This window comes from Copidosoma floridanum, unplaced genomic scaffold (genome assembly GCF_036245765.1).
Source record: "Copidosoma floridanum isolate Cflo_tuat_1 unplaced genomic scaffold, Cflo_Japanese_pri ptg000021l, whole genome shotgun sequence".
In the NCBI taxonomy this organism is placed as follows: Eukaryota; Metazoa; Arthropoda; class Insecta; order Hymenoptera; family Encyrtidae; genus Copidosoma; species Copidosoma floridanum.
This window is the reverse complement of record NW_028321898.1, coordinates 2250310-2263579: the sequence shown is the minus strand read 5'-3', so window position 1 is coordinate 2263579 and position 13270 is coordinate 2250310. Positions and strand designations below refer to the sequence as shown.

The following is a 13270-nucleotide window of genomic DNA, read 5'->3' as shown; positions in this document are numbered from 1 at the left end:
CACCAGCCATTTTCGCTCCTTCACTCAACCCCCGCCAAATTTAACATCTGGTCTACGCCTGCAGCTGCAACTTTTTTCCAAGAATATGTTAATTAAATCTTCCTTTTGTCCTTGATTCATCCCCGGTCCTACCCCTGATCATCGATCAGATTTAGGGTTCAAGTAGAACTACGTCCTGCGGTTCGCTCTCTTTTCTTGGAGAAACTGCCGATCAACAAGCAAGTAGCGGGTATTTACTAAAGCAAGTTACATTGTTAAGCTTCCGTCTAATTGTTGGAACTATTATTATAATATTTGTGAACCAATAAAGCAAGTTTCACTAATTATTCTATTGAGTTTTTCATTTCTCATAATACATTACTGGCTTAACATATAATCTACTCCATAGTTTGTTGACAAAACTTAAGGTGAGCCATAAAAAAAATATTTTCTAAAAAAGGGAGTTGTTTACTACGTAATACAGTCTTTGAGTGTTAAAGATACTTTTATTACAAAGATTAGGTAGCTTGCCATCGAACTTACTTTTTATATAAATCGTTTGATTTCACATCTGTTCGTATACAAAAAAATCAAAAATTTTTTTTCTTAAGTTTAATGTGACATCTTGTTAACAGAATGTTAAGTTTTTTTCTAGTGCATTCTTCTTTTTCTTACAACAATGAATCAAATCTCTTATTTACAAAAAACTCTAATAACCTAAGGTAAAAACTTGTTAAACAAACAAGATGACCTCAAGGTTGGCAATAATCAGTGTAGCCTTGTTTTTATATGAGCAATCCATAGCAATATACTTTAAATGTAGTGCAAACAGTATTATGAGAAAATCTAGAAACGTAACTTGATTATTTTCAGACTGAAATTTGACAGATTTGTCCGATTGCAGGTATTTTTAAAAATTTCTTAGTCATGACCAGTATCTTCAGACTTAAAGAAATTTTAAAAAGTTTGTAACTGAGTATTTCTGTAATTTTACCTACCTTCTTATACTTTCTTAGGTGAATTTTATATATTGCTTTGACTACTGTACTCACATGAAAAGGAGCATCATTTTCGCATTGGCAGATTACCTAAGATACTTAATAACTGTCAAAACTATCTTTATATTAGTAACTACTTATATAGAGTCAATCACATTCAAAGCTATGAAAGTGTTGAATATTTTATAATAATAAATAGGTTATTTCACTAAAAAAGCGATATTCCATGAAACCTATGTTTCAAATTGAGTTGGAACTTTTTTCAAACAGTATTAATCCATTTACCTAAACGCAATTTTAAGATAGAGTTCAAAAATTTTTTCGCGTTGTAGTAAGGTTGTAAAAACAGGCTGAAATGTCATTATGTACAATCCAAAAGTATAAGATATTGAGCACCTTATCTCATAGTTTAGAACAAAAAAAATTTTGTATTCAAGTAAGGGACATCTTATTTGTAAAGCCTACTATTGATAATTTTGAATTCTGCACCATTAGCTATTTAATTGGGCCAAGTAATTAATTATCAGACACTTGGAATAAGCCGCTTTGTATACTGGAGTGTACAAGAACACTGTCGTTTTCTTGCAGCCTTAAATTTTCATTTGGCTATTTATATCTTCGTCGCTAAGTCAGAGCGTTTTTTCCGATAAAATAAGCGGTCATAACCGTAACACTCCTAGTCTCCAAGACATTCAAAATCAAAGATTAGATGGTTATAGTGTAAGAAAGGGTATAGAGTGCAGAATTGAAAAACAAAGTTTTGTTGAAAAATTTCGTCTTAGGGCTTCACGATCGCAAAAAAAGTACCGTTACGGTGATTATGCATTATACTTTAAAAATGCATTGATATTAATATGAGTTTATAATAAATGATCATAGAATTGGGCCCAAAAATTTCAAACTAGTTTGGACAGTATGTAACTTTGAAGAAAGACCTTTCAAAATTTTAATTAGGGCGTAAAACTATCGCATTTTTTTAAGAATAACCCGATTGCCATCAAAAAAAGAGTTTTTTTATTGCAAAAAATATTTTTACGTCAAATTGACATACTTACCGATAATAGCATTATTACCGCCTAATTCAAGAATAGTTTTTCCAAACCGTTGTTGCACTTCTTGAGCAACTTGTAATCCAGACGTGGTACTACCAGTAAAAGAGATGAGTGGTAAACTGTAAACAAACGGCTTATTTGTTATAAAGACCAGCAGTAAATAAATTATCTTGTGTAAGTAAAACTGCTTAATTTATAAAATAAGTATATTTCATCTTTTACAGGTAAAGTGTGTTCGAAAAACATAATTAATTATTTTCACTGTGTAAATGACTATGTTATGATTTTTATCAAAAATTGTTTTTTAGGACTAGATACTGAAAGCCAGCATATAACTACCAAACTCCTTTTTTCTTCCAGAAAATCTTTTTTTTGATTCAGATGTAATAATAGGTTTTTATCGCTAATTTTATACACAATGTAATTAGCTATTTTATTATATTTTTATTGTGAACTAATAAAACTAGTTATGCATATATAAGCAGATCCATCACACAACTATTCTACAATACTTCAAAATTTTATCCTAAGGCAGCAGCAGATATGAGAACAGCGAAAAAAAAGACGATGAATAAACAGCCAAACAGTACATAAAATAATCGTTACTGCATAGCATTTCACACAATAAATCGATATAAGCTGTCTACTTACAAGGTCTATATTGCGTACCATTACCGTGATGCCAAAGAACGAAATATTGAAATATTGAATTTAAAACTAGTACAGAGCTATTTTAGTTTAAGTACAACTTTTTTTAAAATAAAATTCTGTGACAATCTAATTTTAAAATCATGACACTGGTTTTCAGAAGTTAGCGCAATTTCAGTATATTTTCCATGTTTTTTTCTTATAATCCATCTGTCAAGACAAATATTCATAGTTCTAGAAGGTTTAAGACGGCATCAAATGGCAGCTGAATTGATATATTATGCTGGATCAATATGGCTGAGTGATAAGCTTTTTTTTTTTTGATAGTATAAGACGTCCAATGAAAGTTAGTTAATAATTAACATAACGTCCAATGGGGGTACTGTCAAATTTTGTATTTATTAAAACACAAAACGATGTATCGGCCGTTCGTACAATGTCCCAGCCCTCATCAGGTACAAAAATCTATGAGTAATAAGAAAATTCTTTACAATACAAATTTTGGTAAATACAATAAACGCAAATTAAGTAAAGTATATAACATATCTCTGACTCTTACGAAGGGGATGTCAAATCTTAATGTATTTAGAATTTCAAGTTTCGTTGCTTTTATACCCTGCACATACACAGATGACACAGTATAAGCACATAATACAATCAAATAAGAATCGCAAGCAGTTTCTTGTGAAAAACGTGTAAATAGATCACGTTTTCCTAATACCATAATTGAAAGGGGCTCTCAAATCATGTACATAAAGTTAGTCTCCTTTCTCAATTGACTTAACAAGAGACTTGTAACAATTTTTTAATTTTTCTGTATCTTGTTGTCTATTAATATTATTATTAAAATAATGCATATTTAACATTTCGGAAAACAGGTGCTTCTTATAATTTTGTTCTGTGTCTAAAATTTTTATTTTATTAAAATTCAAGTTGTGTGAAAATTTAATTCTGTGTTGTGATAGTACAGGTGTTTCTTTTTTTTCCTCTATGTCTCTTTTATGCCATTTTAAATTTTGCAACTCTCGATGTTGCAATAAATATTTTTGCAAATAAACATTTTAAAATTACAAAAAATATCATTTTTTAAGTAAACTAGGTTATCATTTCATAGAAGCTTTTATTTCAATGCTCGGGGAGAAAGTCCATAGTAAGATGTCAATGTATATTGATTACTAATTAAATAGTTAATTTACCTTAATTTTACATTAAATAACAGAAGGTTGAGCCAAATTCAGAATCAATGCTCATTGCTTAGTAGCAGCTCGATAAACTTTCGCTGTTCTAGCCAAATCAATATTTTTTTATTGTGCTAAGTTATAAAACTAAGACTAGATAAGTAAAGAATCATATGTTGTTCAGCTAAAGTTAATAAGTGTTAAAAATTTATTAAGTTAGCCATACTAGTGACCAACGAAAAATAATTTTCAACTTAAAAGGCATCTTTTAAATTTAAGCACTTATGATGAAATTTCTTTGTAATTAAAATTATTAAAACCTATTTAGTACCAGCCGTATATACATAAGGTTAAAAATACTCTTAAATACGCAAGAAAACTTGTAAGCACTTTAAGTTTAAAAAAAAAACATGTTTTGATTTTAACTAAAATCAATTCTTTTTTTGATAATTGTGAAAAGAAATAGCTTATAAACTTTTCACGAACTTTTTTCTCACCCAGTGTTAAATTAACGATGAAAGTCTAAAAAAAATGCTTTTTAAAAACTAAACAAATTTAGCTTTTGTTATTGTGATGTTTGCTATGTTGACAGAACATCGAAAAATTTTCCTGAATATGGAATGATGATTTATCAGTACAGTTATTTTAATATTATTTTAGCATTACTGTGATGACTTCGTGGGTTGATAGAAAAGCATTTGAAAGGGATAATTCCAAAGAGGAAGTGGTTTAAAGACACATGATTTAGTGTAAAAAGTTTAAAAATACTAAGGGAAGAAAAGTACGTTGCTAAAAATGATGGGAAGAAACACAAAAAGTACATGTGATTGAAGATAAGTGATAAATGTGTGATAATATGCAAGTCCTATTTAGAATTCAAAACAAAGTCAGTTGATAATTAAAGTTGATGCAAAAATAATTCAACTTTCGTTGTTCTAACTACAAGGTATACCTCCCCTAACCTTGTATTAGAGCTTTTTTTCGTTTCACAGTTAAATTTAGTTCGTTCGTATGAATACAATGGTCAAACAAATTTTAAAAGCATAAGATTATCTGTTAGAAGATTGTCTCCGTGGATCCATGAAGGTAAATTATCAGTTACTTGTTTAGTAAAAGTATCTTATTTGTAAAATGAAGCTAATTACGTAAACTTTTTGATACCAACTCTACCAAAGAATCAATGTGTATAAAATTATTATCTAGAGTAATTTGAACTATCCGTCTCCTAAATTTGTCAACTAGTTAAAAGCTGTCATAAGTTTAGTTGACGACATGAATTAAGGCAAGCTTACATTTTTTCCTTGGAATTGATAGAACTAAGGAGAAATATTTCTTAAGAACAACGTTATGATGTTGACATTTGGCTTTGTATACTTTGTTGTGATACAGGCAATTAAATAAAAATTGCTTAAGCGATCTTAGTTTCATCATGAGCAAAGTATAAAATCTTTTTTGTCATTAGAAAGGTATTCTTTAAGATCTTTTCTTATATTATATTATGGAAAATTTTTAATCCTAATGTTAGATCATAGAAACAAATTGAAACTGAGAAGATTTTTTTATATTTATCTTCTAGTCATTGCCGTACATTACCTACTTAAAATAAATACAACGGATTTCTGATAGATATTATCATAACATCTCACTCATACTCACTGCAGAATAAAAAGTATATACGTGTTAGAAAAATCTCAGTGTAGTATGTAATCCAATAGAAGAATCACATAAAACTGGATTTGTAAGGAAATGGTCTGTAGAAATTTTTCAATCTTGTTTGTATGAAACATTAATATGACATTAACTAATTCATTTTCAAATGGATCAACCAGTGGTAATTTTAATAAAATTATTAAAGAGGGGGTCAAGTATGCGTAACAGCGTATATGTAGATATTTTCATTCGACAAAAGTAATTACCAGCGATATTGCGTATTTTCGCCAGTCTTACCCCTCTGAAAATCTCATTCACGCTGCTTACTGTAATAAACGTCCTTAAGTAAAAAAATTACGTTAGTCCCAAGTAACAGATTTTGACGGAGTAAAACAGAACAAAAACTAATTAATGTATTGATAGTACCTTGTATAAATAAACCACTTATAAAAAAAAATGTCAAAAAATTGTGAACTCATAAACATTTTTTTGAAAATATCAGAAAAAATAAGAAAATTGTACGGACAATAATTTATTCATTATTTCATCACATATAGAAAAGTCACTACTTATAAATATTTATTTCTGGATTTTGTGGATATTTTATTTCTCTATATAAAAAGAGTTAGTGTGCAGTACATTGCTAGTTTAATTCTTGAAAAAAGTGTTTGTTTTCATTTCCCTACGAAAATTAGGTGCAAAGTATAAAAATAAAGCGAAAATATTTTATTTCTATGCATGTTTTATGTATTATAGTAAGTTTTGTCAGATAAAGTAAAATAATTACTTCTGTTATTAATTTTCTTAACGTTATTAGCTGAGAATATTGATTTTAAAAGTTAAAAATTTTAATTTTACATGTAACTTCATAATATTAAATTAAAAAAGCCTTTTTTCAAGTATATATGTCCCTATATGACAAAGTTGTAAGAACGGAGCTTTTCACACTACCCCCGTACCCCCTGCAGCTCCACTACCCCCCATAACCCCCGAGAAATTAAGAGAAAATTTGATTACTGTCAATGATATTTTAACCCAACAAAATAAGCCAAAATAATAGCCAAAGACCCCCTGAGCCTCTTGGCTCCCCCACAGCCCTTTGCATAATTGTTAAAGCCCCCACAACCCCCTGAAGCCTCCCGTATCCCTCTCACAAAATAAGAAAAAATTCTGCTAACTTCGTAGTTATTCTGACCCATTCAAAGTCTCCCTTATTGTTTGTAAGCCCCCCCACACATACCTGCAGCTCCCCGTACATTTTTAAATTGTATTACATTAGCATCAGTTGACTAAATATTAGATAGTTGAATTATAGATCTACTGTCACTTGTCATAAGCTAGAAAGGGTCTTTGTCAGTAATACTGCGTGACAGAATAATTATTAATAAGCATGACAAAATTAGTTCAAATCTATTTGTGTAAGAAAAACTATGGCTTTTCAAAATTTGAGAACTAAGTAAGCATTTTTTAGTATAAGCTTTTAAAAAATCTAGATGCTATTTATAGATAATTTATAAACAGCATGTATACAACGTTAGTAAATTTGTTGTAACTATTTTATGACGGTACCCTACATTAAGAACATAGTAATGAAATAACGCAAAGTTTTATTTAACACCCTATACATGTTTTTTCGTTTAGTATTCAGTCTTTGCAGTATCTATGGACATGAAATTTTCCTACACACTCTAAATCTGTTTTATTTACATTTCTTACTATTGGCCTTACAATATCAGCTCTATAATGATCAATTTGCGCTTCGTATATGTTACTGTCTTTTTTTTAAATGTAATCTACGAATTTCTGCACAACAGCAGGCATCAACTCTGACGAATGACTTAATACATGTGAATAACTGATTGAGGGGCTAGTTGGGAGCATAAATCTTGATGTCTTGCAAGTTTCTGCTGTCTGTGGTAGAAAACTTTTTAATGTCTGCAAATGCCGATTTGAATGCACTCTAGTCCAAAATGTTAAAAGGATATAATTTTAATCTGACTTTTTTTTATACTAGTAAAGTTTTAAAAAACACAGGATGAAAAATGTTTAGAGTTCATAAGACACGTTTTCGTACAAAAAGTTCCATCGACAATGTTACTATGACAGTGTTAATTGAAATACTACCACCTAACACTGAACTTCTTAAATTTTTTTTGCTCCACCTTATTAAAATATGTCTGGCGTTTTAGTCATTCTTTTTTAAACAAACAGAAAATAATCAAAAAATTCTTAAAAGCCTAATCCATTACTCGTATAAAACAGAAGCATCAAACAAAACTGACTATGTACGTTTAAGGAAATGTTTTTTGTGATGTGTAGGACATTTCAACAAAGTTACTCATAATTTTAACGAAAGCAAAAAATGTATTACAGTACATATGGCTGAATGCTATAGTTATCGAAATTTTAACTATATAGTTAACTATATTTAATATATTAGAACGTGTATCAACATAAACACACTGTACGCCTGGCTTTGAATGATCATTAGAGTTAATGACAAGTGCTATCGGCTTCGCCCGCACCAGTGGGATTTGAGTGGCTTAAAATACACCGGTGGTATTCGTTGTAATGTTTGACAGGATTTGCAGTATCTGTAAACTGTTCATTACTTTTGCAGAGCCAAAATTTCTATAAATAAGGATTATTTCAAGCACATTAATATTTTTAATTATTCGTTTTCAGTGCGGGATGCATACACTACACTTGAGATAATAAACGTTCTTAAGGTATGTAGTAAATCTCATACTCCAAATTTATTACTTGCCAAATAGCTATTTTATGTTAGTCATACTAGCTTTTGAAGCCCCCGAAGTAAATTTTTTTCGCAGTTCTTCCAATATCATTTCAAAATTTTAAAAATTAATATCAAAGGTACTTCTTCCACAAAATAGCCAAGCCTATGATGATTTCTAGATACGCAATTATCATTTTACTGTGCCTCCTTAATTAACATTCATCAATAATATAATGGCAATATTACCTTATGCACGAAAAAAGTGTTGTTCGAAGCAACAATAGCTACTTTGTTTGGCACCCCTACGTCTTTTTTAGTTAAACATACCAACAGAAACTTAGCAGGTGTACTGACCTATTTGAGCAGTGACTGTGAATGTAAACACACAGTGGCGACACATATCCAATAAAGTTAACTATATTTTGAAACGACGCGTTGACTTCAGGAATATTCTGGTACTCAGCATACACCATACATTTAAAAGACGAAATTCTAGCGTCGGCAAATCAAACGTCTAATCAAACGCTACCGTGTTTCATCAGATTTCAATTAGAACATTCATTGGCTGATGTATCTGATGTTGAATTGAAACCAAAGAGGCAGTCCTCATAAAGATAAAGTTCGCGATCGATGTGATTTTCTTCATTGAAAAAGTGAATACCAGTGTTTAAAACGAGGCATTATAATTATTTATAAATGAATTATTTAATTTAAAGTTTGCTTAAAGTATTTTGAAAGCAATCGAAACGCTGTTAATAATTAAAACAAGGGAAATAACTAGTAAAGTGATGCAAATGTACAGGGGGATGGTCATTATAAGTTTTATTTTTAACAAAACCAACGATTATTCCCATAAGTAACCAGCTCATAATAAAATCATCCAAAGTTTTGCTATAAACACGATTGTGCATTATCACAGCTTTTACTTTGACACTTGTAAGTGGATATTTTTTCGCGCACTTTAGAAGAGCTTTGGCATGGGCTAGTAAAATGGTTGAGCTTATTTAACTGCATCTCACTAAAAGATTCAGATTTTCCTCTTTGATTCAAAGGGAAATCAAATTTAAGGTGTGTATGTATCAAACTGCATTGCAAGAACTTACTTATTACATTGTCTTTGCAAAGCTGTTGATTATTAAGTTCTTTTAATTGCATAAGTCGTAGTAAAGATGACTTATAAGATCAATTGAGTTCTTTTATAATAGTAATAGACGTCGCTTGACAAGCCCCCAGCATCTGACACATTGTCCTTCTGTGCCGCCAAATCGTTGCTTTACATTGCAATTGTGCAGTGAGAGGATCTTGCGGCAGAATTATGGTCCATAATATGATTTAATAAACTTTTTAAGTACGCTTTGTAATTGTATGAGTTTTTGTAGGTGATACAGATTTCTGATAATAGAACAAATTGACTTGATTCAACGAAGAATGCATGAAATTACTTATTGGTCCCACCTTAACGATTACAGATGCTGCGTTAGAATACAGATCTTCTTCATCCTCACTCACGCTCAAATGGACTCGCAGACTGAATGTAGTGTGGGCGAGATGAATGTATTCATCACTACTATTTGGTACAACTAATTTGATCGGTGAATCATCCCTGAGCGATGTTATCGGTTTGTACTAAATTCAGTGCTTTTCCTCAATAGTTTCTCAAGTCATTGGAGTACTAAACAAAAGAAGCTTAGACTTTAATTACTTACACGAGTAGCTGGGTAAGAGAGCTAATTGTACTTCTTATTTAACTTTCAAGAATCTCTGTTTTGTTGTTTTCTTCTTTTTGTCTTATTGGCACTTTCTCTCAACCTTTTTTTTAATCCTTATGATGTTCTTGCCTTAATTGCATAGTTCTATAAAACAATTTTAATTAAAAAGGCTCGTTGAGTAAGCCTACTTCATATCCCCAACCTTTTATAAGTTTGTCCAATTTTTTTCTGGCTTTACTGTTTAGCCTATTACCAAATTCTATCACACGAGTGCGCAATATCTTTTAAAAATTTATATTTCTAGTGGTTACATTATAAATAATGTTTATACCTGAATAGATAGCTTAGCTGCCAATAGCTTTGGAACCTTGTTTAATAAGTGATAATCCTCCTTCAAACACTTTGGCAAGAAACGATCTAATATCTCTGTGCTCTCACTAAAAGAGAACCCCACGTTTATGTGTCCAACACTTCCTCCACTGTTTCACTAAATTGCTAAATTGTGGTCAGACTTCCACCACCACCTTGTGTAATAAATTAGTCTTTCTAGGAATCCGTGATTTTCAATAAACTCATTTAACGTGAAACAACACCATCAGCGTTCAAAGATTGTCCCGTGCGAGAGATGCGTACAACTCTAAGCTGTTCCAAAGTTCAACTGTTTTCGTAATCTCTGATGCAGACACTTCTCGTCTTACTGATATGAACTATATATATCTAACGTATGAACTATATATCTAACGTTTTACTTGGGAATCTTATAAATAAGTCTGCCACAACGTAGCTTTATGTTTTCAGGTGTTGCACAACATCCTACAAAGTCACGTCAGCTGACGTCAGCTTAATCCACATACGTTTTGTGCCAGCATTGGCTATGATGGTCAGAAGCTTGGTGCTTTTCTTTGAGATCATTAAAGCCTTATCCTTAATTTTTCAATCTAAGTCTTTCAATTTTGTTTTTCCTGATTTTGATTCGAAAAGAGAGCTGTAATATTATCTAAATCTGAATGTAAACAAGAATTCCTGTGAGTGGTTACTTCTTCAAAAAGTAGTATTGAGGCGATACCAACTCATACCAAATTTTTTACCAAGAGAAATAAAATAATATACTATAGTTTTGTATAGGAATGTTTTTCTGAACTAATAGAATCATCAATAAAGTTAATTCTGTCTTTTTTTGCCAAATTGCTCCAGAAATTCTTGATCTGTATTTCATTTACCGTAGGTATATTTAAACATTTGTGTTTAAAGTGCAATTTCCAGATAATATTTATTTTTTTCAATAATCGATTATTATTTTCCTAAATCTTGAATTAATTATCGATATAATTCTTACTAGAATAATCTTTATATTTTTTCTCAATTTTATGACCTCGTATATTCTCTGAAATTGAGAATAAAGTAAGAAATTTCTGGAATTGATAAAGTACCGTGACAGTACTAGCTTCTTAAAATATATTTTTTATTTTTAAGTCCCGATTAATGTATTTCATAACTGAAAGATGAAATGAAAGATTAAATTCATTAGTCTTTTGTTCTTTCTAGTGGGCTGGCACGCAGTGTGCATAGATGATTGAAGCCCCACTAATATACATGTCTAACAGTTTATGGCTTAATCAGTGGTGACACTGAGCTCAACTGGGATTTACTAATACACGGCTTGAAGGTTAAGTTTAGCAACAAACTTGTGATTGCCACGCTTAATGTTGTTTTGTGCGATGGTATATCCCTATTGCCATAATCTTTCTTTCACATTTTTTATAAAACTTTTAGCTATTTCATTATAAATGTTTAGCCTTCGTTTGTGGGCTGTATGCTACTCTGTATTCAACGTTCCCTGCAGCTTTTTCTTCTTATGGCAGATCACTGCCCTACGTAGCCATGCATACAGCTTTCTAACCATGTTTGATACAAAACATTTTAGAAATGATGTTTTCAGGTGTTATTGCTACGCCAAGCCTGTACGTTAACTACTTTCATGGTGACATTTTTCACACACAAAAAAACGTGTGTTTGATGGTATTATTTAAAACTGGGCAGTAAGTGTACCTTGCGAACGCTACCATCACTTCGCGTTAGAGGTAGACTTCAAACTGACCGTACCTGTAGAGGAGCTGGGTGTGGTAGTAATTGAATTATCTGTGTCCTCTCTCTCTACCCACAGTTGCAAGAGTGGTATAAGCTGGTGCACCCACTTATTTACAATAGTCAAATTCCACTCCTATTGCCATGTTGACAGCGTTTCTTTTTATTCTATCTCTATCGCTTTCATTACTAGAGCACAAAAATTTTCTCTGCTATTTTAGCGTAAATATTGTGACAGTGATTGTTCGTGCAACGGTAATAACCATAACGGTGGCGAAAATAGTAGTGTAGTAGGTATACGCAATGTTTAGGGATTCGACTTGCTGCACCAAAGTAAGGCACTTTCAGATGTTTCGTCTTGTCAGCACTTCTTCACACTACCGTTTTGTACAACAGTATCGAGTTGGAGACTAACGCAATCAATTATCTTTCTGCAGGCCCCCAACGTTCAGCTACCTGTGTAAGTGCTCCCACCACCCTAGTCCGCTGCTTTTTTGTCAGCTGCTCTTTTGATGTGCTCCCAAAAGACAAGCCAAGCGTCGACTTAGACTCTTAAGTAGTGCATCAACGTGCTCATGCATATTGTCTCAACCGAAACTTTCCTTTTACTATCTCTGCCTGGTAAGGAGGGCTATCTTCGTCTTTTGGATTACTAGTTTAAAATTGTGATATCAGAGCTACTGCAACACTATTGCGATCACCCACCTCTAGATTAATTGTCAATAGAAATAGTGTATAGTTATTTTAGAAAACTGTTGATCTTACACTACCGCTCAACATGGCAGTGGTAGCATCTACAGCTATCGTCAATAAGAAATATTTATTCTCAAAAGAACAGTGGTGGCCCTCAGGCCTATCGAGAATTTTAAAAGTTTTTTGTATTCTTACGTTAAAATTAAGGCATATATCACTACTCAAAATGCAGTGGTTAACGTTAAACCTATTACGAATTTAAGATGATTTTTGTTTTTTCGCTTGAACTTTAGAGCATACATTGAACTTAGAACGGAGTGGTAGCCAATCAAAGATTGCATATATCCCTAACATTTTTACGTAATTTTTTGGCGTACACCAAGAAAGCATTGGTACCCTCTAGAAACATTGTGAATATAAAACACTTTTTGTTTCATTACCTTAACTCTAGGGTATACGTGACCATACAAGACGGCAGTATAAACCTCTAGATCCTACGTAAATTTAAAGTATTTCTTCGGTTTTAATGTTATTCTTAGGG

General features: G+C 31.6%; 1 protein-coding gene across 1 annotated transcript in view; it reads right to left on the bottom strand.

The window, feature by feature from the left end:
* The window catches only part of Aldh7A1 (aldehyde dehydrogenase 7 family member A1), a 631978-nt gene that overhangs the window by 254526 nt on the left and 364182 nt on the right, over nt 1-13270 (bottom strand). Inside the window, exon 5 of the mRNA XM_089594934.1 lies at nt 2033-2148. Coding sequence (XP_089451060.1) covers nt 2033-2148 — 116 coding nt within the window. The remainder of the gene's footprint in view (nt 1-2032; nt 2149-13270) is intronic.